At 35.6% G+C, this 25,726-nt stretch overlaps 2 protein-coding genes across 4 annotated transcripts in view; one reads left to right on the forward strand and one right to left on the reverse strand.

Moving 5' to 3' along the window:
* LOC132047735 (epidermis-specific secreted glycoprotein EP1-like) overlaps positions 1-5,551 on the reverse strand; it is a 19,496-nt gene extending 13,945 nt beyond the window's left edge. The window contains 2 exon segments of the mRNA XM_059438738.1: positions 4,589-4,681; positions 5,473-5,551. Coding sequence (XP_059294721.1) covers positions 4,589-4,681; positions 5,473-5,551 — 172 coding nt within the window.
* Positions 5,504-16,947, forward strand: LOC132044238 (protein SCAR3-like). 3 transcript variants are annotated; one of them, XM_059434732.1, is made up of 9 exons: positions 5,504-5,951; positions 9,649-9,812; positions 10,079-10,202; positions 10,285-10,417; positions 12,308-12,375; positions 12,519-15,597; positions 15,739-15,840; positions 16,318-16,425; positions 16,617-16,947. In XM_059434732.1, exons 1-9 carry the CDS (start codon positions 5,797-5,799, stop codon positions 16,659-16,661), a joined length of 3,978 nt encoding a protein of 1,325 aa, XP_059290715.1. In that variant the 5' UTR covers positions 5,504-5,796; the 3' UTR covers positions 16,662-16,947. The 3 variants fall into 3 exon arrangements, with proteins under 3 accessions (XP_059290715.1, XP_059290710.1, XP_059290723.1); XM_059434727.1 differs by having other exon boundaries at positions 5,505-5,951; positions 15,736-15,840; XM_059434740.1 differs by lacking the exon at positions 5,504-5,951 and having other exon boundaries at positions 9,673-9,812; positions 10,068-10,202; positions 15,736-15,840.
* The last annotated feature ends 8,779 nt before the right edge of the window (positions 16,948-25,726 follow it).

Genomic DNA, 25,726 nt, shown 5'->3' on the forward strand with positions numbered 1-25,726 from the left:
GACAACCAAATGCCAAATGAAAATAAGTCATTCCTTGTCTTACCAAAACAGCCCATTTTCGACCACTCCTCAACCTACACCATTCCATAAGTTTCATTCACTTTCTACACATTACCATAACACACAAACATGTTGTATACAATTAAACCACTATCATCACACAATACACACAACACACGGCCAACCTTCAACTTTCACAACTCAACTTTAACATCCATATTTTCATGATTTTAATTCATTTTCACACCCCACAACAACACACAAACATGCACAACAATCAAATTACACTAAATAAAATTTGTTCTTCATGTTTACTCCAACACCTCACTCACGGCCACAACAACTACACCATATTTTTATGAACTTATTTCATTCCTACACTCCACAACATGTACAAATCATTCACAACACATGAAAAATAAGACTAAATCTCACCTTCTTTCTTCCCCTTCTCCATTCGGCCAAGGTATGGCTTGGCAAGAACAAAGGCCTTTCTTGATTCTACAACAACTTCATGTTGTTTAGCATCTTCCAAGGAGTGGAAAACATAGAAGAAACAATTTTTCTTGATCAATATTTTGGTCTTCATATTTTTTTTCCTTGGCCGTTTTTTTGCTCTTCTCTCTCTCTTGATGCTTCATGAATTTTCTAGGAGATAAGAATGATGAAGATGACTTACTTAGTCATCTTTTATGGCCACACAAAATTTCCACATATGGCCCTATGGCCCACACACACACATGGCCATTTTCAAATAATGGCCAACTTTCCATAATTCTTTTTTGGTCCCAAAATTTTTCCAACTTTCATTCTCTACTTTTTTTCCTTATTCCAATCTTACCCTTAACACTTCATACCCACAAATGAATATGCGACTTATGCATTGAGACAAAATCAACAAACCGGAAATTAAAAGTCTTGTCCATACCTCGTCGCAACCAACTTAGAATATTCCGACGTACAAAGTACGGGGTGTAACATCCTTTTCTCTCTTTAGAACATTCGTCCTCGAATGTTCAACTAGTCTCATAAAACATCATAAGGATCTCAAAGTTAAACTTTTCCTTCTCACTCTTGTCTCAATCCCACTCTTACTACCGCACGACCTTTCAAGTCGCATTACAAACACACATCTTATTCTCTTTCCATCTCCGGAAAATTTCTACAGAGTTTCCTCTATATTTCTTACTACCTCAAACTCGCACGCAGAAATACCAACAATGCCTCATAGGGCCAACATACATATATGCACATTATATCATAACGCAGCCACACAGTATGGCTCCCAACATCCTCAACAATACAAAATGATAAACTTACCTCGTGTGTCCAACTCAAACGACCGATACATTTTCTTATTTACTTTCCCCTTTAGGCTTCAACTCGTACTTCGATCGCAACTTCAATATCTTTCCCAACATACATCTTCATACCTTTACTTACCCGCGTACTTTCGTGACTTCCAACATCATCAATCACTTCCTTCTATCGTCATTCATCAACCGCAATCACAAATCGGGGTAAGGAGTCCCATCTCCTATGACTTGGCTCTATGGCACGATCTCGTATACGAAAGAAGAGTAACCATCCTAAATGCCCCGTAGCCTCTTGTTTATAAATGTGGCGCGCAACACACCATAAACAAGACTCTACCGGACACGACTTTGCGTACAACCCCTAGACGCACGTTTCCGATACCACTTTGTCACACCCCAATTTCCGATGTGGCGTGACGGGCACCCGACCCTTTTATTGGGGGCCGAGCGAACCCGCCGACTAACGTAACACTCTTAACCATACGGGCCCACAAAACATCACATACACACGTAATGAAAATTTTCGTAATACAAACATACCTTTCGTTTTTTTTTTTTTTTTTCAAACCAAATAAAATCTCGCAATATAAGGCATAACAAGATTTCGGCTTATATAGCCGCTTGCCAAACACATCGGTAACATAATACATACAAACACACCGCTTCACGTAGCCGCTCACAAACAGACCCGACATATCATACACTCGACACTCGTCCGCAAAGTCTCTATCATAACTTCGAACACCATACAAGCACTCGACATCAAGAAGACTCCGAAGGAAATGGAGCTCGCCAATCCGGCCTGGAGCCTCTTCTCGCTAACATCTCCGACTCATCGCGGGTACGCGCGTGGCATGAAACGCAGCCCCCCGAAGAAAGCGGGGTCGCACGAAATATGTACCGAGTATGTAAAGCATAGCATACATCAAACGAGGTCATAACTAAAGTAGGAAGTACGTAAAGTGAAGTCGTAATAACACAACTATCTAAGTACTTACATCCGACACACACAATCATGCATACTCATACCGAACGCATCATAATCGTCATATGGAATGACATTAACCGATGTGGGATTTGCCTCATCATCGGTGATCAAACTCATCATCGGAGAACAAACTCATCACACATCATCACATATCAAATGCGGTCCACAGACCCATTTTGACGTAACGTGGTCGCCACCCTATCCGGCGCCACAACACAAAGATAACTCCGTGTTTACAAATCTCCGTATCCCCGAACACAACACATCATCACAATACATCATAAGCCATATCACAAAGATAACTCCATAAACGGAACCCGGCCCTATGGCGAGGTCTCGGAACCGTAACACAAAGATAACTCGCAGTACATCATAGTGCGCACGATCATATACCGGCCCGGGATCCGGTGAAAGAGGTAACACAAAACGCACGAACGCATCGTAAGTAACCACACGCACATCGTACATCATCACGTACTCAACCGAATAATCAAAACGAACCCCCTTTTTTTGAAAATCCAAAACCATAGTCAAAACTAGTTTTCTCCCGAATCTCGCTCGGGGCATGTCAAACCGAACTTTAGAAACCATTGTTACGCGTCAAAATTATAGGCGTAAAATCTTTATTTCCAACTCGACAGTAAAAATAGATAATCATAGTGAAGAAAATGTTAAATTTTCCGAAAAATCCATAAAGGTAGCATAGAAAGGCCGCGGGCCCCACGGACGGGTGCCGACCCCCGTCCGAGCCCGACTACGAGGGGTAGGGGAGAGTGATGTCTTATAAACTTACATATTATGTTTTAGGGCGTTTCGAGGTCGTATGCAAAAGTTACGGACGTTTGAAGTTTCGAAGTCGTTTAAGAACAAGTTTCTTTTGAAAACAAAATTCTTTTGAAAATAGAATTCTTTTGAAACCTTAAAAGTTCAATCCTACAAAAGACATAAGGGTCATAACTCAGCCGCGTTAAAGATACGAACACCAAGGAACTTATACGAATTGCTTACACAACGTTCCAAACTCAACCATATCGAAGACATACAAACCACAAACCGACTATAAAGATGCCAACAAGACAAGCAAATACGATTCACAAACATACTTGAATTTTACGAATGGAATTACCCCGAGGCACATATTATGTCATACCTTAATTTCGTCTAAGACATGCCAAAAAGAAAAGAAGGTAAGCTTCACATACCTCTACGCTTCCTACACTAATCCAAACTCAAGTCTCGTCTTCTCAAGATCTACAACAACATCAATAGGCATCGAACATTAGTCATACGCACTAAAGAATCCAATTCCAAACCATTACTTTTTCTACGAATTTTAAGCAAAGCACTTCCCCTATAACTTGAACGCCCCGAGAATTTAACTCGGCCAAATCTTCAACAACAATACCAACAACCATTCCAACAACATCAATAAGTAATTTCAAACGCATTCTAGCACTAACAAGTCGTTCCCACATTCTTTGATAACATTCCAATTATATTCAACTTAACTACATATTTCCAAACTAATATCAACAATCGCATATTCAAATAACAATTCAAACCTTTCAAACACAAGTCAATAACATTTCCAACAATCCACAAAAATTATTCAACAACCCAAATAATATGCCAAGCCATCCGAAACCACCCATTTCCATAGGGACATCAACAATACGTTTCATTCTTCCAATTTCGTCAACGACACCAACACTCCACACATTTAACAACATTATAACCATAAATATAGGGAAGCATATTTAATTCACATTAGCTAGCAAAACAGCCCGCACAACTATAGCTTCGACTTGTAGCATTAAAACTTCATTCTACATCATATAATTCACAACGACGACAACCAAATGCCAAATGAAAATAAGTCATTCCTTGTCTTACCAAACAGCCCATTTTCGACCACTCCTCAACCTACACCATTCCATAAGTTTCATTCACTTTCTACACATTACCATAACACACAAACATGTTGTATACAATTAAACCACTATCATCACACAATACACACAACACACGGCCAACCTTCAACTTTCACAACTCAACTTTAACATCCATATTTTCATGATTTTAATTCATTTTCACACCCCACAACAACACACAAACATGCACAACAATCAAATTACACTAAATAAAATTTGTTCTTCATGTTTACTCCAACACCTCACTCACGGCCACAACAACTACACCATATTTTTATGAACTTATTTCATTCCTACACTCCACAACATGTACAAATCATTCACAACACATGAAAAATAAGACTAAATCTCACCTTCTTTCTTCCCCTTCTCCATTCGGCCAAGGTATGGCTTGGCAAGAACAAAGGCCTTTCTTGATTCTACAACAACTTCATGTTGTTTAGCATCTTCCAAGGAGTGGAAAACATAGAAGAAACAATTTTTCTTGATCAATATTTTGGTCTTCATATTTTTTTTCCTTGGTTTTTTTTTTTTGCTCTTCTCTCTCTCTTGATGCTTCATGAATTTTCTAGAGATAAGAATGATGAAGATGACTTACTTAGTCATCTTTTATGGCCACACAAAATTTCCACATATGGCCCTATGGCCCACACACACACATGGCCATTTTCAAATAATGGCCAACTTTCCATAATTCTTTTTTGGTCCCAAAATTTTTCCAACTTTCATTCTCTACTTTTTTTTCCTTATTCCAATCTTACCCTTAACACTTCATACCCACAAATGAATATGCGACTTTGTATTGAGACAAAATCAACAAACCGAAATTAAAAGTCTTGTCCATACCTCGTCGCAACCAGGAGCAGTGGAAATAGACACGAGGACAAGGTTAGGGAAACGAGGGGCAAAAGGTGTATTGCTGAGAAAGACGCTACGTGACGTCCACTCTACCCATTCGAAAGCAGGCCACGCTATATCTCATGCCTACCTCGGATAATTTTAATTTGAGAAGATATATTTGTACTCAAAGTATGTTAAGCGGTATATTTGAACCCAAAGATAACGTTAATATAATCGACCCAATAAGATAACGAAGCAGATTACTTAACTATTTCAAAGCCATGTGATATTCAATCTCTTTCCAAAAAAAAAAAAAGCGAGTACTTGAACTTAGGAGGGTAAACTGAAATATGATTACCTATAAAAGGGCAAAAGAGTCTTTGTACTGTTGCTCAACCTGCAATGATACAGCCACCCAGAGGAAGCATGGCTTGCAGAGTTGGCAATGTCGTTTCTCTTTGGACGAATTCACCCATTTTTCACTTTCTCTACCCCTCAACAGACCATCGTTTTCTCTCTCTACCCGTCAAACTACAAACTCTCTCTCTCTCTCTTTGTACATCACAGCAGCAGTAAGTAGTTAAGCTGCTCCACTCCTTCAACTACTTTCTCTCTCATCATTCCCTTCATTTATTATTCCTCCTATATTCATTACTCTCACATTCAATCTCAGAATAACTACTTTTTTAGAGAGAGAGAGAGAGAGGCGTGAAACGAAACGATGCCGTTAGTGAGAACTACGGTGAGGAATGTGTACGGATTGGGAACGCCGGAATTACACCGTGACACAGATAAAGAGGATCCTAAGGCGGTGCTTGATGGCGTTGCTGTCGCTGGACTCGTCGGGATCTTACGTCAGCTCGGCGATCTCGCTGAGTACGTTTTTCAGAATTTCTATTTTTGGAAAAATTTCATTCTTTGTTTTCTGTCGTGTTCTATTTTGTTGTACTGTGGTGCAGTTGAAGTAATTTCTGAAAAAATATAGAACTTTTTTTTTTTTTGTGCTGGCAAAACGGAAGTATTGCTGAAATTTCAAATTAGTTAAGTTGAAATTTGCTAAATCTTGGATTAAGTTTATAGCTTAGTGAAGTTACATTGTTTTTTATGAGAAGGAATTGTATGAAGTTTGCTGGTTTTATCAGCATCTTTCTTTCTTGTTTGTTTTCATTCTTTCATAATTATTCCCCTTGTCTTAGTGCATGCAAAATATGTACTCCCTCCGTTTCATTTAATTTGTTTGTCTGGTTTTGACTTGGTACGGAGTTTAAGGAAGTAAAGAAGACGTTTGAAACTTTTGGTTGGTAACTAAAAATATGTAGAATGTACGAAAATGCCCTTTAATCTTGTGTTTTTAAACATGTCAGTGGAAGTTGCCAAAAAAAAAAAGAAGGAAAGAGACATTCTTGTTGAAACGGACTGAATAGGAAAGTAAAACAAAGAAATTGAAACGGAGGGATTATGTTAATTTGATTTGTAGAGTTATATATAAGAAGTAGTGGAATAAAATGCTAAGGTGGTTTACATTTTCATTGGTGTCAATGTAGACTTAGCTAAAGATGGGGCAAAATGGAAGAAAAAGATTCATATATGTCATGCTACTAGTTGAGAATAGGTTTTACACTTGTTAGAGAACTTCTAATATTATTGTTCTTATTATTTGTTATATATATTAACTTATTTTTCATTTCTGTTTTATTTAGTATGATGAATGATATGGAATGAGCTTAATGAAGAAGTGGGATTCATATAGTCCACCTCAACTTGTTTGGGACTGAGGCTTTGTTGTTGTTGTTTGATTTGGATTGTTGAAACTATAGTATTACTACAAGTAATATTAAACACTTCTGGATATTTCAAAATAGAAAAAGGTCATTTTAAATTAGGAGGAAAAAAAAAATGATGTCTTATAAATTAGAAAATGAAAAAGGTAACTTCTTTCTCTATTTCAATATTTTGGTTACTTCGGATCTACCAAAGTCAAGTCATCTAATTTTGGGGCAAAATAAGAACAGGATAAACTTTTGATTTGAAGATAGCAAATAGAGGTTTACAAAGGAAAATTGTGGTCAAAGTTGTCATATTGAGTGTAGAGAATTGTGAAGTGAAAAAAACTTTAGATGAAAGGGGTGTCCATAAAGTACATGCAAAAGAATCTTACTCTATACACTATAGCCAATCATTCTGTAAGGAAAAAAATGTTATAGTTGGAAAGTTTAATATTATTCTGCTTACATTTGCAACATTTATGATGAGGCACTTGATAAACATGATCAGAGAAAGTTAAACTATTGATAATCTTAACATGCGACTGCATTACAATTGTTGTCTTCACTTGAGTGGTGAATCTCCACATGTACAGTCGTCAACTTGACTATGGCTTTCAGCCGTCATCTTACAATTATGGTGGGGTTTGTCGGGGAATACTGTAGTTCCAGCATTCAACATAATGTATTGCCTTTTATAGGATTTGTCATCTGTAAATTTGTTATTATTTGAAGAATCTTCCTGTGTTTTTTTCTGTGAAGTGCTAGTCTGCTAGAAACAAGCTTTTCTTAGGTTAGTTGGAAGATATGGTTGGTTTCCATATAGTAATTATGACCTGTATGGCCAATAAAAACTCAGCAGAAAGCCCTGAATTGTTATAGCTCATACAAATTATACAGAGTAGTTATAATGCATCTAAGAATAGTAAATGCTGGGACAGCGTTGCAAAAATGTAGTTTAATGTGAGCACCATAGGATATAGCTTAGCGGTTAATGAGGTCGGAATGAAGACCATGAGAGACCAAGGTCTGAATCCTAGCAGAGGCAAAAAACTAACCAAGGTCTGAATCCTAGCAGAGGCAAAAAACTAAGGTGATTTCTTACCTGATACATGTACCTGTACTGGTGTAAAGATGGAAGTAACCTATGTTGCTGGACTCGGGTGCAGGTGTCAGATAAAGGTACGGATCTAGAGCTCGGATTCGTCATGATATAAATTGTAAGATTCGTTGGTATGGATCCAGGTACGGATACTGGTGCGGGGATTCGGGAAAAAATAATTCTAAATTCTAAAAATGAGTTATAAAACCTAAATTATGAGATATTGTGTGGAAAACTTGAGGAGAAAATATTGATCAAGTTATTCCATTTTCTTCAATTTCACTATGGCTTTTGTTTTGATTACATAAATCAATGAATCTGTCCGGAATTTCTCCCTCGATTTTGTCAAAGTACCCAAAATTGGTTGACCAGATCGGGTACGGATCCCACACCCACACCCATGTCGTGTCGACATGGGTGCCGCACCGGAAGTGAAGAGTTCGAGCAACATAGGAAGTAACTGTGAAATAGTTGCGGTGCATGCAAGCCGGTACAAACACTCCGTTCTATTCCATATATTAAAGCAAGAAGAGGAGTGCATTGTGATGGTCTTACCTTCTTATAAGAGGTTAATGACTCGTTACTCTTTGGAGGATGAAGTAATGAGCCCTGTGCTTAAGGCCCAAGTTACTCGGACTTGGGTGCGGGTGTCTGATACGGGTGTGGATATAGACGTCGGATCCTTCATGATCTAAATTTTAAGATTCGGGGATACGGATCCAATTATGGATACGGATGTGGGGATTCGGCTAAAAAAAATTCAAATATCTGAAAATAGAGTTGTAAAACCTAAATTATGGAATATTATGTGGAAAAATTAAGGAAAAAATATTGATCAAGAGGAGAATCCCTGAAGGAGATTAAAGGAAACAGAGTGACATAGAAATTTTAATTACAAGGTATTCCATTTTCTTCAATTTCACTTTAGCTTTAGTTTTAATTAAAGAAATCATTAAATCTGTCCAGAATTTCTACGCCGATTTTGGTCAAAGTATCCAAAATCGGTTGACTAGATTGGGTACGGATCCCACACCCACACCCACACGACACGGGTGCGGCACCGAAAGTGAAGAGTCCGAGTAACATAGCTTAAGGCTGAATTCTTTTGTTGCTTTTGGGTTGTTTTCCAAGTTTTAGTTTCTAGCGTATCTTTTACTGCAAACAACTTAAGTGCTCTGAATTAGTCATCTCTTATTTGGAGTTGAGGTGGATATCTATATATATATATATTGAGCCAAGGGTCTTTCGGAAACAGCCTCCCTATCTTCCAAGGTAGGGGTAAGGTTTGCATACACTTTACCCTCCCCAGTAAGAAAAAGTGCTTATTTTAGATAATTGAGGGTGTTTGGCCAACCTCTTAGTCTTAGGAAAAAAATAAGTGCTTCTGAATATAGTAGAAGCTGGAAAAAAGTAGCTTTTCCCCGGAAACACTTCTGGAACCTTGGCCAAGCACAAATTACTGCTCTAATGTTGGCAAAAGTGCTTTCTAAATTGATTAGCCAAACACAAACTGCTACTCTGCAAAATTGCTTTTTCAAAAACCACTTTTGACAGAAAATCCTTTTTTTTTATTTTTTTTTATTTTAATAAATTTGGTTAAATGAGATACATGCAAGTTTACTCTCAGTTTGATGTCCAATTAAGGATTGGAAATGTAACATTTGAATACTTAGAAACATAGTAGTTAAGAGTAGTTTTGTACTTGTAGATTTGCAGCGGAAGTGTTTCATGGCTTACAAGAGCAAGTGATGGTTACATCCTCGAGAAGCAATAAGTTGGTTGCTCGTCTACAAAAAATTGAAGCTGCACTTCCTCCACTTGAGAAATCAGTATTGGCACAACAGAGTCATTTACACTTTGCTTATACAGCTGGTATGACTTTTTAATCTCAATTACTGAATTCTTTCACCCGAGGAAAGATGAGAGTGAGAATGGGGGAAATTTGGTTTTGTTTCTCAAACTCAATATACCTATCTATGATACAAATGAAGTTCCAACTAGTTCCACCAATAAAGTTTTGCTTGTAGGAAAGACTTCAATTTGGTGTATTTGGAATATCCATTTCGCAGCTTGAATGGCTTCTTCTTTTTTTTTTTTTGTTGTTCTTTGAGTTTTTTATGGAAGCAGTTGGTATGCAGGATCAAATTGGCATGCCCGTATCCGTAGTGAACAAAATCATTTTATATACAATGACTTGCCAAGATTTATCATGGATTCATACGAAGAATGTCATGGTCCGCCACGCTTGCATTTGCTTGACAAGTATGTGAACTCACCTTTATAGCTATATTTATATCTCCTGATTGCACTGTTACACTCGTTAAACTTCTACTTGTCTGTTCAGATTTGACCCTGGTGGACCTGGATCTTGCTTGAAAAGGTATTCAGATCCGACTTTCTTTAAGAGAGCATCAGTTGGGTCTGATGAAGAATATATTGACAAAGTCCTAAAAGAAAAGAAGGGTCGAAAGATTAAGGTATCTCATGAATAATTCTGAAATTACCTACCACAGCTTAACTAGTGTAGATTTACTTGGTTTTTTTATGAGCAGTATCTTCCTATATATTCACAGGATGTTAAAAAGTTGAAGAAATACCCCATTAAATTGAAAAATACAAGTACACACACATCTGTGATGGCCTCTCCAAAATGTCCCATGCATATAGGTAGAGCCAGAAGCATGCTGTATGGGATATGTTGGCATGAGCAGGGACAGCTAGAAATTTGATTCAGAAGGAGAAGATCTTTGGATGTCAAATATATAGATTAGGTGTATAAACTTGTATTATTTTTATATACATAGACAAGTGAAGTCTAAAAATGAGATAAAATTGTTGAAAACTGAATGAAATGAAAAGTACTAAACTTGATTGGAAACTATCGCACAAATTAGCAGACAAGAAAACAAATGACTAGCATGTTAAATGATATCTTAATAGAACTGTCTTTTCAGAAAAGAAAAATGATCTTGTTTTATTATTAAAATTCTTTTCAAGAAATTAACTCAATGAAACTAAACATCGATTCCTCACTGTGTTGGATACATTTAATAGAGTGAAAAAATATATCAGTAACATATTTTTTGTAAATTTAATGAAACTATATAATTCAAGTGGTAGTTCATATTAAATTTTCTTTTGGACCATGTTGCTCGGACTCTCCTAAAATGATGCCGCACCTGTGTCGGATCCTCCCGAAATGTACTACTTTTGGAGGATCTGACATGCACCCGTCAGCATTTTTGAATAGTCCGAGTAACATAGCTTTTGGATGTAGCATTGTCATCTAAACAAAATGCAACTAATAGATAAGTTACATCTGTCAAATCATTGGAACAAATTAACAGGGCAGTCCAGAGCACTAAGCTCCCACTATGCACAAGGTCTAGGTAAGAGATGGCCCACATTAGGTCTGTTGTACGTGACCTTACCTTTCATTTCTGTGAGGCCATTGGAAGAAGATAAAAAAGAAATTGCATACAAGCAATTGTTGTCCTTTCTTTCATCTTTTCATCTTTTCCGCGTTGTCTGTTTAGCTTTTTGTTTGCAGAACTTTCTTTGTGTATCCTCGATAGGAGCGTTGTCTGTTTAGCTTTTGGTTTGCAGAACTTTCTTTGTGTATCCTGGATAGGGAGGGAGGGCATAAAGCAGAAACCAAACAGAGCCCAAAACGAAATAATTGTATTAAGTCATGCCAGATGTTAGGTATCCACTGCCAAAATATGAATGTAGGGTTGTCCTTCTTTTTCCTTTATTTCTCTTGTTTTGAGGTTGCTCATGGGGTAGTTGTTAAGGGATTTTGGCAGAAGTTTGGGAGGGGGGACGGCAGCGCCCTCTAACATCCCCTTATCCATCTGTGCACACCGGTGCTTGACATTGATGAAATCTAACTTTGCCCGGTGAACATTAAGGAGTTACTAAAAGCACATGTCAGTACTGTCTGTTTATAATTGCATTAATCTTAATATTGTTGCCATAGCCATACTCCAGAACGGAATTGAAAGGCAATGCTATATATGCAGATTGAGCAAAAGAGGCAAGGGAAATGGGCTGCTTAAGATTCGTCCTTCCATTAGTAAAAATTGAAAAAGATCAGCTCTTATTTGCACTGGGATTTTGTTCTATTCCCTGGTATACACAATAGTTTTTTGTTTAACGGGTTGTTGCTTTGGCCCTGAAATATTAGAATTAACCTTCTGTAGTGCTACTTATTATAAGCAGTGCTTCTTATTATAAGCTCAAGGAAGAATGTTCTTCCAGCTAGTGCTCATGAATGTTAAAGAAAAATCTGTGCTATAGCAAGCTTGTTACCTTCTGATGGTAATTTCAATAAATTTCTAACACAAATATGTGTCGATATTGAACAGAAGAAACGGTCATCGAGGAGGAATGGAGAAGTCTCTCGTAGTGCGTCTATGCCCAATTATGGTAGTAGGTATGCGTTACTTGTCTTCTCTTGTGGACAGAAAAGATGGGTGGTGACTTTAAAAAATTGATGTATGATAGGGGCAGTATATTCATAGCTTTTACAGATTGGAATTTTCTAAAAGATAACTTTGTGATGTTTGCACATTGCAGAATGCCATTGTCTTCTAGAAATCTGGATAGGCGTCCTTCCTTGGTTCATAGTTTCTCCATGTATGATAACACCCTCAAATCTGACGGAGATTCGAGACATGGGTCGGGCCTGATGGAACGTGTTTCACAGCCAAGTTTCGCAACTCAACCTGAAGATGGCAAATCTGAGACTGTCTCATCTCCAGTAAAAATGCAGCATAATCAGTCCTTTGATTATTCTTTTCTTGAAGAGAAGAGTGATCATGCTTACAATGATATTGGCAATGATTTGTCACAAGAGCTAACTGACTTTGTTTCGACTTCTGTTGCTTGGAACTTGAAGATGCAACCTGACACGCTAGAGTCTAAAGGATCCTTTGATTCGATTTCACAGCTACATCATAACAATATGTCGCAAGAGTCTAAAGGATCCTTTGGTTCGATTTCACAGCTACATGATAACAATATGCTTGATCATGCTTTTCCTGACGAAAGAGGTGATGTTGTTTATGATGACATTTGTAATAGTGTAGCAGAAGAGCAAGCTGGTCATTGCACATCTTTTGTTACTTGGAATGATAAAACAGAACGTGAGAAACAAGAGTCTAGAGAATTCTCTTCTCAATTCCAGATTCATCATCATGCTTTGCCTGATTGTGCTTCCCCTGATCGAAGAGGCGATGATGAGTACAGTGATAGGGGAAATAGCTTTACAGAGGACCAAATTGACCACAACTTATTGTCTGTTGCTTTGAGTGGTAAGATGAGATCTGCAGAAGCAGAGTCTAAAGAAATCTTCTACTCTCCGTTGCAGATGAATCCAAGTACTTCCAGAGAAGATGCTTCACCTGATGAAAAGCTTTGGGTCATATCTGATGAAGAGAGTAACAATTTTCCGCCAGAGCAAGTTGTTCCTAGTTCACCTTTCTTAACTAGCAGTGTTAAGAATGAACGATTGGACCTTATTATTCAGAAGTATGATGTTGATGAGAGTTTGGAGACACGTCAAGAAAATCTACTCCTAGATACACAGGTATTGGATTTAGCAACTTCTGAAAATATTGAACAAAGTTCTGAACCTAAGGCTGAAATTATACCAAGGTCAATTTCTTATGAAAGCCAGGTTGATGACATTGAAAGTGAAACTGACAATTTTATGGATGCACTTAACACCTATGAGTCAGAGTCTGAAACTGATTTGGATTGTCAAAGAAAACGAGAGATGGTGCTGGAGTCTAGTTTGAAGACTGAATCATCCTTGAATGGAAACCTTGGAAATAGAGCAGATCTTTCTGATCGGAATTTGTCTATTCCTACACCTGAAGCCGCAGGTATAAAATCCCCTGAGAACAGTGGTTTTGGTGGTAATACCAACTTGGCATCTGCTGACTCTGATCCTGGAGCTTTCTCTTCCTCTGAGAAAGTAAAATATGAGGAAATTCCTGAGAATATCTCTTCAGAGTTTGGTGAGTTTTTATTGCCTCCTCAGATAGCTAGAATTACTTTAAAACCAGACAGTTCTATAGGTGTCCCTTCAAGTAAAAGATCCAATATTCTGGAAACATCACAAGAGGAACCACTTGTTAGCAATCATATCACCTCTAGCCCTAGGAATCCTGTTTCAGCATTGCCAGTGGTCAACAAGATCCAGTGTGGTCCTTCTGACTCTGAAAAACCTCCACCCCTACTTCTGGGCACTCCTTCAGTCAAATTCTGGACAAATGGTGGCTTGCTCGGGCTTGAGCCTTCAAAGCCGCCAGATGGTGTAATAAATAGTGTTGGTCAAGTATATGAAGCTAATCAAAATGAGGTAGTTGTTACTTCAAGGCAAGATCCTGTTCCCAGCAGTGAAAGACATGCAGGAAAACAAGATAATGTACAGAATACGTCAAGAGAGAAAGCTGATTACCAAAATTCTGGTCAAGCAGTTGCCTTTTCTATTAATAACATATCTTCAAGATTTTCAGCCAAAGATTTGGATGTCAAACTTGACAAGTTGAGTAATTTATACCAGCAAAATTGCACCGATAAGCCCCTGCACAGTCCTTTAAATGGATCTGGTATGGCATCTAGGACAACGGGACCAGTGAGTCCAGAATCCCTAACTATTGGAGCTGGTCAAGAGAATGGGAAGAATTCATCACGTATTCTTGAACTAGGTAATAGATTGCTAACAAATGGGTTCCACGGGAAACTCTCACTTGGTTGGAATGATAACACTGATTCAGTCAGTTCCTTGAACACTGGAAGCAATGAGCCGATAAACGATTATCAACATTTTATGGGTAGAACAATTAAAGACTTCCCAGGAAGAGGATCCCCATTTACGTCACCTTCTTCGTCACCCCCACTTGGACATATGAAAATCTCATTCCAGCCAATAGACAGCATTGAGACTTCCAAACTGAAACTCAGATTTCCTGATAGGAGTAGTATCCATGAAAGCAATAGCGATATGTTTCCTTCATTTCAGCTGGTACCAGAGCCTTCTATTCCTCTGCAAGAAGTTGGTTCAGATTCGGATGATGACACATTTTCCAGATCATCTCCCGATCTGTCAGAGGACTATCTTAGCCATCAGTCTGAGTCAAACTCTGAACAGTGGGAGTTCGGTAACTCTCCTAATTTAAAGGACCATGAAGTATACAATGCTTTGCATAGAATATCGTTAACTGAATCAACTTCAACATCTTTCGAGAATGACCGAACAGCTCATCAGGATTTGCACGCCTGCAGTGGACGTCACATTCCTTTTGCAGAGTACTCTCTGGAGGATTCTCAGTCTGATAATTTATTTGATCTTCCAGTTCTGGATACCCAGCATTCCTCATTCAAGCATGGAGTAGGTAATGCTTCGTCTGCAAGAGATTTTCTAGAGCAATTGTCTGGTAAGGAGTCTACACCACCTCCTCCACCTCTCCCTCCAATGCAGTGGCAGAGTATGCAATCACATTCAGATGACGAACAAGATGATCTACATCTTTTCTCTGAAAACCGTGATGTCTTTGATCACAAGAAGCCTGGATCTACCATTTCACATCAACCTAAGCCTCCTCCATTTAAGCAAAACCAAGTTATTGAAGCCGCACTGAAAAGCAAGGTATGCTTCTTGACCCACTTCAAAGATCAAAAGGAAACGGAAAAAGGAACAGAAATTTTGTTTTAAAAGGTTCACTTTTCCACTTTCATATCACACTGGATTAAGTAGGAGATAACAATAACGCATTTACACATGCAGCAGCCACACTCGATAGACACAACTGGGCAGCAATTTGCTGATCATGCTGAAAATGGCAGAGGAGTCAATGAAAAGGATGACTTCCTGCACCAGATTAGAGCAAAAGTGAGTGGTCATTGAATATGTGCCTGCAACTGGTTTTGATATTTGATTCAGTTCTCGTTTGTTTACTATCTTTTTTCTGTTAATTTTCTTTTAGCCCGTGTAAATTCCCTGAATACTTCAACAATTTATATATGATTTGGAAAATCAGCAAGCAGCTCTTTTTGAATCGGATATTGGATGGCTAAGCTAGTTGTAGCCTGCTCCCCTCAATGGGTTTACTAGCTTCTTTAAGCCCCGTGTTTCCTTGAACTACCCTATAATTTGCTTTCTAATAAATGTGATCCCCCTTCTGTAGATGATTTCTCCAAAGCTTTTGTTGAAATCTTTCAGTCTTCTTTGAAACGTGAGTAGGGGTTGAAGTCACATTGAAGTTATGATCCTCGCCCTTGAGGATGATGAAGCATCTAATAATTACCAATTTCATGCCATTTGACGAATTCTCATTAGCTACTTTCCTTTTTTTATTGTATGATTCAGTCCTTCAATCTGAGACGAACTGTTCCAGCAAAACCAACTGGAACTACAGGACCTCCAGCAAACGTCAAGGTCACTGCAATTTTGGAGAAAGCCAATGCAATCCGTCAGGTATCAACATCTTACCCTGCATCCTTCTCTCCCTTCTACAAACCCTACTTCCCAGATTTCCATCACCTGGTCACTGCAAGAATAATGAACACAAAATGGACTGAGGAGGTTCCAAATTACCGACACATTTAGCTAAACTGTCAACTAGTTCCTTTCATTGACTTATTATTTTCAACTTATATTGTATGCAGGCAGTTGGAAGTGATGATGGAGAAGATAATTGGAGTGACACTTGAAATATTTTCCAAGCATGATGACAGTAGTCTATCAAACCCAACCATGTATAATTTTGCCGCTGGAGTTAGGTGAGAGTGTCAGAAAAATATGTAAATAACTAGTTCTCATCTGTAATTATTTTTAGGTCCTGTTATTGGATCTCGATTAGCTTTTTGCCTTAGGTAGCTTTCAACCTGTTTCTGTAAACATTGTGCTCTAGAATGACCCAGCAACATTTTCTTGATTACCGAGGCATAATGTATGCATAAGTCTTTTTATATGAAGACACCTCCCATTGATGCTTTCAACATTTTATCTTAGTATTCTTCCACAGCTCCGACTGCACGTTCTGGAGACCTAATGATTGCTAAATTTATAAGTGCTCTTTGACTTCTTACCAAATCATCGAGATTCTCGTAATGCGATGAGATGACGACAGATTATATGAAGATGAGGACATCTTTGTAATGTCACGAGATGTTCATCAACAGCTTTGATGAAGATGCTCACAATTTATCGCTTAGTTCCTCATTTACCCTTATTATTAATTATAATCATTTTCCAATAATTTCATCAAAACATGAAATATCTTATATTCATAAGGTGATATGGTAAACTTATCAATTTATTTATTACTTCCTAAGGGGTGTGTCAAGGCAAACGTGGAGAAGTAAAATGGACGGATGAAGTATTTATTAGGGGTTTGTTTTGCTAAATTATCCTTATTAATTATGTTTCGGAACTTTAAGTTTGATCACTTTATATAGTTACTCAAATCAGGGTTTATTTCGAAAGAAAATAGATCTCTCTTGATTTGCTAAAATGAACAACTAAAAGAAAAATCTATTTTTAATGTAAGGCTAGATAAAATGGTTACTCATTTTCAAATTATTTTTCAAGTCTATTGAGTTTATGCACCAATTAACATGAATATTATGGTAAAATACATACTTCATTTATTACTCCAATTTTTAAGGTTCATGCAAAGTCAAGTAAACGGAGGGAGTAATTACTAATTTACTATGGGTGAAGTATCTTATTTAACGCGGCACCAAATTCTTTACCTGCTTTATTATAATTTGTTTCTTTCTTTTTAAAACTATTTTTGTAGCTTAGCTGGTTGTTCACGACTCAAAAAGTTTCTGACGGTGATCATGGGAAAAAGATAAAAAGATACTACTGATTTGTTTATATAGCTTGGATTTGACTGACTTTCGCTCTGCTGATCTACACTAAAAATTAGGGTCAAACTCCGAGAACCATGGCAACTTGGGCTAAAGAATATTAAGTACCTACTAATTTGCAAGTTGCATTTTGTACTAGTTGCTCTACTGAGCAGGATAGCATCCACCTATAGACAACATATATAGTAGCTTGATGATTATTAAAGGGGTGTGGTGAGTGGGATAGTTGAAATTTCTCCCCTGATGTCCGGGGTTTCGGATTCACGTGGTAAAAGAGAATCGTCACAGTAAGAAGCACTTTACTTCCTAAGTGAGTCTATATGGCGCGCAGCGCATATGAATTAATTCAAGTGCTTTCCAATTGCTAGATGCTTAGCAAGATAAAAGGATAGAGTATGGCATAGTGATTAAGGGAACGAGTTGAAAATACGAAATCTCAAGTTAAGTTTTCAGCAAACGCTAAAATATTAGGTGACGCCTTTCTATATATCTGTTCAAGCAATTCGTGAATAGAATTACCTGATACCTATGTTGGTCAGAGGTAGTAGGTATTCTCATAATTAATCGAGATGCACGTAAGTTGATTCAGACACCACCATTTTAATAAAAAAAAAGAAAGATACAAGCATATGCTTGAGTTTTTGGACAAATCCGTATAACCTTTAATGCAAGCTGCTCATAATCATTAATCAGATAGCTGATATTACTAGGTAGAAAACTTTGTCGTGAGGGCCTTGGAGTTGACTTTTGGATAGGTCATACCCAGAAATGAACTGAACTTGCTTAAGGGAAACACCTTAATTCGACTGCCTTTGCTTGTTTCTATTAGGCTGTTCCTTGTTTTCTGCAACTTTGTTCTTCTTTAGAATCTTTTACAACATATAAAATGCAATTACCTTTTTGCCTTGGCCTTTAAGGAGACGCAATTAAATACTAAACGTGAAATTTGTCCCTATTTTCACGCTGGTGTTTTTGTGATATGCTCTGGTGAACACTTATAATATTATATTTCTACTCGTATCACGAACCTAGCAATTAAGCTTTTATGTTATAAACTTCAAATTTTGAATTTGCATCTCATGATAAGCACAACTTTCTTGATCTCGAGATTTCGCAGTTAATATGAGAGAAAAGGCATTAAAAAGCAAAAATAAATAACTAAATAATTAGATCCCTGACCTATCAGTCATTATGTCGTAAAGCTTAGTTTGAAGTATAAACTTTTTTATTTTTTTTATTTTTATAAGAATGTGATAAGTTTCATTATAACTTCCTCTGTCCCATATTTAATACTGTCATTTTAGCTTTAATAAATTGTTCCAAAATAAGTGTAATTTTAAGAATTCAAGATCAAAATTAGCAATTGTTTCTAACTATACCTTATCATTAATGAAGTAGTCCTTTTTCAATATTGCTCAATTCTTAAAAAAATCTATAAATAGGGATAACTTAGTAAAACATCGATAAAACAATACTTAAAATGGAACGGAGTATTATTTAATCAAGTAATTTGACAACCAATTAAACTAACCGAATACTGACTGGTCACAAAACTAGTTTAATTTGATAAAGAATCTTTTTAAAATTAGATGAGATCATGCAAATTGCATGGGTCATTACCATTTCTTAATTAAATTATATACACTCATTTGGAGTTTAATCATCGAATTCCCAACTCCCAATAGCTATGAAAAAAATATGAAGTTGATTAGTTTGATTCAAGAAGAGATGAGACGCGAAAAATAGGATGAATAATTAAAAAAAAAAATGCACATTATCTACAAATCATTTGTAATACCAAGAACCAAAAGAGTTTCCATAACAAGTAAGAGACCAAGCAATAGGACAACAAATTTTAGTGGTATAAAAGTACGTACCCCATTAAACCTTATCTGTTTCTTTCCTAAAAAGAAATGTGTCTCAGCTAACATCGTGATAAATCCGCCTAAGACCAGAAATAAAACAATATCTTGGGAAAACGATGCCTATATCTGGAGCCGATTACTCTTTATCTTCTGCAATATCAACAGTTATGACGTTAATTATTTTTAATTGTGATGGTGCATTCCCAAGTCTTCAACTTGGTCTTGATTGCAGGAAAATAGCATTAATTACAGAAGAAGATATGAATTAAATAAACAAAAGAAAGAAAGGGAAAGCAAAGACTTCTTTCTTTCATTTGATTAGTTTAAACAACGTGGTTATCATCCAGAACAGCAACTATATGCAATTTAGCCTTTCCAACACACCCCTAATATGCTTTTTATTAGTTTGGCAGCTTTCTTCTTTTTTATTCCTTTTTAAAAAAAATATGTACAGTCAGGCCTCTTTATAACAACATCAAATTTTACTTGAACTCGACTTCTCACGTTATACTTTACCTATAGCAACAACACCCATTATTTAATAAAAGCATCCATTATTTTACCTATAAAGTTTGAACGAAAGTCGTTGTCAGTTCAAGCGTGATAACTGGACTCTACGAAACAAGCTTCAGTTGTAGATATCTTCTGTTGAACTTGAAATATTTTTAATTTTCAATTAATTTAAAAAAATATATATGCTTTATTAGAGAATTCAATTCTTGCAGGAACAGTATAACTAGTTATGAATTATTAATAATGTATTAACTTTTTAAAAAATTTAATTAATAAATTATCAAAAAAAATTGAGATTTTAAATTTAACTTCTTTCTTTCCTTTATGGCATAAAAAGTTCGAAGAAATTACATCATTTTTGTATATAACGACCCCAAATAAAATTCAAAATGTCAAATGCTATTATACTTATAATAACTGCTGGCAAAACAACCAACATGTAAAAACTAGTTACAGTTAAAATTTCAAGTAGTTGTGAGGGAGCTATGTGAGAAATGTGATGACCTAATTACAAGTTTACAACCATAAGATTGAATATTCTCACGACCTTTTTGGAAATTTTTAACCAGACCCTAAAAGCAAACCAAAAAGAAAAAGTGCATACATCTTTTCGATGTAAAGGACGAGAGTGCTTCTTTGCCTACATTTTAATATGGAATAAAAGAAAAGTTTTGTGTTGGAAATGAAGAAGTTCTACTTTTGTAGTAATAGCCTGTTTGATCAAAGAAAAGGAAAAGATAACTTTATTAAAGGTAACACCATAATCTTGAAAATTAAAAAGGTATCCCCTCTACTTTTTTCATTTGATTAGTTATTTTATGAACTGAAAGCTACCCAGACAACAACACATTTGCAAAATTTTCTGATTGATTTTTGAAAATGATGACACAACAAAGGTCATTAAAAAAAGAAATAAAAACATTAGATGCTTGGTATGCAAAGACTTTGATTAAAGAAAGCCAAAAGGAATAGCATTTACCAGAACAAGCATCCAGCTTTAAAGTATCAAATTCACCACCTTTTTGGTCACCCCAAAAATATCAGTTATTATCTCTTTTTATGTTTTTTTTTTTTTTTGTTTCCCTCGTTTAGTCAATGATTTTCCCGTTAGTTTAGGGAAAAAAATATTTTTCTTTCTTTTTCCTTTTTCTTCTTTCAATTTTCTTTTTCTCTTTTTTGTTATTCAATTTTGGTGGTTAGCTTCCTATTATTTAGGATTAATACACAATTTACCCGAGCTTACAGTCAAATCTATATTATACACCCCTCCTTTACGAGAAAGTTCAAATGTTTCCTCAAGTCCGTCTAAATATATCTATAACTTTTGTGCTTGACCATTTTTCCAAAACATATGTATACATGCAACAATAAAATCGTGACACATGTCATTAACTTAAATAAGGTACATTTTTTTTTTCTGGTATGCAAGTTAATAGAGTTTTAAGACGTTGAGGTTAATATGGAGGTTCTTTCGTTTACTCAGTATTGAGGCATCATCATAATTTTTTTTTTTGGGATGTGGGTTGGGAGTGGGGAGGAAACCATCATAATTGTTGCTCCCTCCGTCCCATAATAAGTGTCACCTTAGTAAAAAAAAATTATCCCATAATAAGTGTCACTTTAGGAAATCAAGACATAAATTGACTAGTTTTTTTCAATTCTACCTTTAGACAATAAAGTAACATCTAAATGATGATTGGAAAAGCCACATAGTAACTTGGTATTGTTGGATTTCTAATGTCAAAAGATTTACTTCTTGTGCATGCTCTAATCAAAAGGTAAAAGTAATTTGTTTTTATGGAAAAGGCTCAAATATGCCATCAAACTATCAGAAATGGCTCATTTATGCCATTCCTCAATAGTTTGGCTCATTTATGCCATCGAACTATTGAAAATGGCACATTTATGTCACTCATCAATAGTTTGACTCATTTATGTCATCGTCCTTTACCAAAATGACTCATTCATGCCATTTTTCATTAACACCGATTTTACAATACTAAATATAACACGTGGCCTTCAACTAGATTATGATTGTGAGTGGGTAGGGTGTATGGGTCGGATTTTTTTATTAATTTGGGATTTAAAATTGGACTGGTTTAATTAAACAACGTCGACTTCTAATTGGAGGCCACATGTCATATATGGTATTGTAAAACTGGCGTTAATGAAAAATGGCATAAATGAGTCATTTTGGTAACGGATGATGGCATAAATGAGCCAAACTATTGATGAGTGGCATAAATGAACCATTTCCGATAGTTCAATGGCATAAATGAATCAAACTATTGATGAGTGACATAAATGAGCCATTTCCGATAGTTTGACGGCATATTTGAGCCTTTTCAGTTGTTTTTATTATATAGGGGTAATTTGATAAACTTCACATTGCATTATTGATTTCTTAATATGCATTTTTTTTTTTTGCTAAGGCGACACTTATTATGAGACGGAGGGAGTAAGAGATAAGAACTGTGCTATGCAATCATGTCTAATTCTCTTCTTTTCCTGGACCAAAGAAGAAAAGGCTGTTCCTCAAGGGCATGAATGAATGATGAGGGACCTAAAAGAAACTTAGCCAAAGTTATTGGTCAAAGGACAGGACTAGATGATATCAAACTATAATTAAGTGAAGGTTATACTACTATACATTGGAGTTGATTCATTTCATGTGTCGTATTAACTGGACACGAAATCTAAGAACCTATAAAAAATTAAATATTATAGTCTTAAACCCCATAATATAAATAGTAACTTTTGATTCATATATATATACGCGGGTAAATAGTTTACTCCATAAAAAGGCAAATTGAAAATATGTCACTACAAAAAACGAGGTGGAGGTTGAAAGTTGCAATTCGCGGAGGTTCTAGCCTCCATTGTTTGCCAGTGGAGCTTAAAACCTCCACGACTTGCAACTTTCAACCTCCAAAAATTACCTATTTTTTTATAGTATGTTCTCTAATGATTTTTCATTTCATAAAAGAAAATTCACACTCTTATTTTTAAGAAACGAATATAGATGAAAACATAGAATTATCAACGCTAGCTAGTTTTAGCCAAAGTTAGTAAGATAACTTAGGAAAGAGATCCAGATCATCTTACCATAACTGGGTAGAATATATTATGTCTAATGTACTACGGTAATATTTACTGCTCTGATCTAGTTCACCAAATTCCTAGCTTAGATATGGCCTTATTAAGATTAGAAAAAAGATAACTTTCATCCAATCGAGAAATATTGTAAAGAATGGTGACTATGGAGATGGTGAGTACTGACGACTAAAAGTTTAGCATGGGTGATTAAAAAAAAAGGGCTTAATACATATGAGGCCTCCTAAATTTGTCTTTTTTTTTTTTTTGCACTTCAATTAAGTGTTGTTCCTATTGAATCCCTGAACTTGGCTTGAAGTGTGTCTATCAAACACAATCCGACTTACATAACATATATGGTGATTTTTTATTTTTTTTTTGCCTTGCGCGTGATGTCAATCGCATCCTACGTGAAAAATTCAACCAATTAGAACACTTCACCCATTTAATTGTACACATCAGATAGGAAGAAATGTGATACTGTGTTATACAAGTGAAGAACCACTACTTAAACCAATCAAATAACAAAACTGGAATATAACAAATCAAAATTGGAAACTAGCTGAAAGTAAAAATTGAAAACTAAAATTCAAAAATAAAAAACCAAAACTGAAAAATAAAAATCCAAAATTGGAAAATAAAAAGTGGAAAATCAAAAACTGAAAAATAAAAAAATAAAATTGGAAACAAAAATTGAAAACAAAAAATTAAAATCAAAACTTAATATCTAATGTGTATAATTGATAATGTAGGAATGGAAGTAAGGGGCTGAACTAGGTGAAGTAGAATGCCCAAGAGATTTTAGTCTACAATTCGGTAATAGTTGTCACTTGACTGTTTCATTATTATCAACGCATGACAAAAAGAAGATGGTCATTCTGTTTTGTATTAGATTAACTTAATATTTGATGTGTATAATTAAAATGGGTGAGATATTTTGATTGGTTGAATTTTTCATATAGGATGCTATTGACATTTACACGCAAGACTAAAAAAAAAATGCTCACCATATATGTTATGTAAGTCGGATTGTGTTTGATAGACGCATTTGAGGCATATTCAGAGATTCAATAGGAACAACACTTAGTTGAGGTGTCAAAATAGAAAAAAGGAATAGTTTTAGGGGACCGCATATGCATTAAGTCAAAAAAAATTGTCTATCAAACAAACGCAACTTTTTGAGAAGAAAAAAATAAGCGCAATTTTCGAAAAAGAATGTGATCAAAAACTTCTTCACCCATATTTCCTTTCAAATGCCACCTAATTAATATATTCTGCCCTACTGACATCATATATCATCATCATCATCATCAATTTTGATCTTATATGAATAAATATAGCATTGTTAGTAGATCATAATTTTAATGATATCCACATGTTATCTGCCTCGTAGGACTTAATTAGGAGAGCATTGAGGTAGGAAATAGGACCCCCCGTGAGTGCTACTAAGCGAAATTAATAGGTATCCATAGGAGTTCAATTGCCAATGAGATGTAAAGAGTTTTTTCAACAGCCTACCTAAAATTACATTAAATTAATTAGTAAGCGTTTGGATTGAGATTTGAAGATTTAGTAGTATTTGAAGTTAAATTGACAAAGGCTATTTTGAAGTTAAAGTTGTATTTGGATATGAAAATAGAATTGAAACTTTATCAGTGAAAATTTGAAAAACTCTAATTAAAAATCTATGTTTCAGATTTCAAATTTATATTTCAAGTTTGAAGGCGAAATAATGAGTCAGTTTATAAGCTAACACATAATTCAAATCTTATTCATGGCCAAACGACTTGTAGTGAATGATATTTGATACTTCCAAATTACTATCAAACAAATATTTTAATAAAAGAAAAAATTAAGCTCAATCATTTTATTATTCCAACATTATGTATGCTTGACAACTATTTTTCATGTTTTTACTTCATAAATAAGATTTATTTGTTCTATAGGTAAGTCAATAATAAAGATTAAAAGCGAAAAAAATATACCATAACATTTAAAAAGTAAAAGAGACAAAGGTTGATAATTTAGAGGGTAACGTGTGTATTATAATACTCAATTGAGACTAAGGGGGGAGATGCCTATTGTTCAAAATTGTGAGAGGTGTTTGATCTTTAAAATAAACTTGGAGAAGGAAAATGATTTTCACCCGATATAGCCTGATTCCACAAAGTTTATAAAAAAGAGAGATTTATTAGACTTTGTAATTTTAAACAAGTCTGGCTATAAAAGATTCTCGTTAATGAAAAAGTTTAAAGTTATTTCCAAGCATGAAAAATACGTGGAATATTTTTTATTTACTTTTATCACATTAATCAAAGTTAATATACGTATTATACTATTATTAATTAAAATTTTGACTATTAAAATTAAAATTTTAAATTGGTGGAATAAGATTTTCCTCGTATTTATTGCCACTCAAAAATTAGGCCC

This window comes from Lycium ferocissimum, chromosome 2 (genome assembly GCF_029784015.1).
Source record: "Lycium ferocissimum isolate CSIRO_LF1 chromosome 2, AGI_CSIRO_Lferr_CH_V1, whole genome shotgun sequence".
In the NCBI taxonomy this organism is placed as follows: domain Eukaryota; kingdom Viridiplantae; phylum Streptophyta; class Magnoliopsida; order Solanales; family Solanaceae; genus Lycium; species Lycium ferocissimum.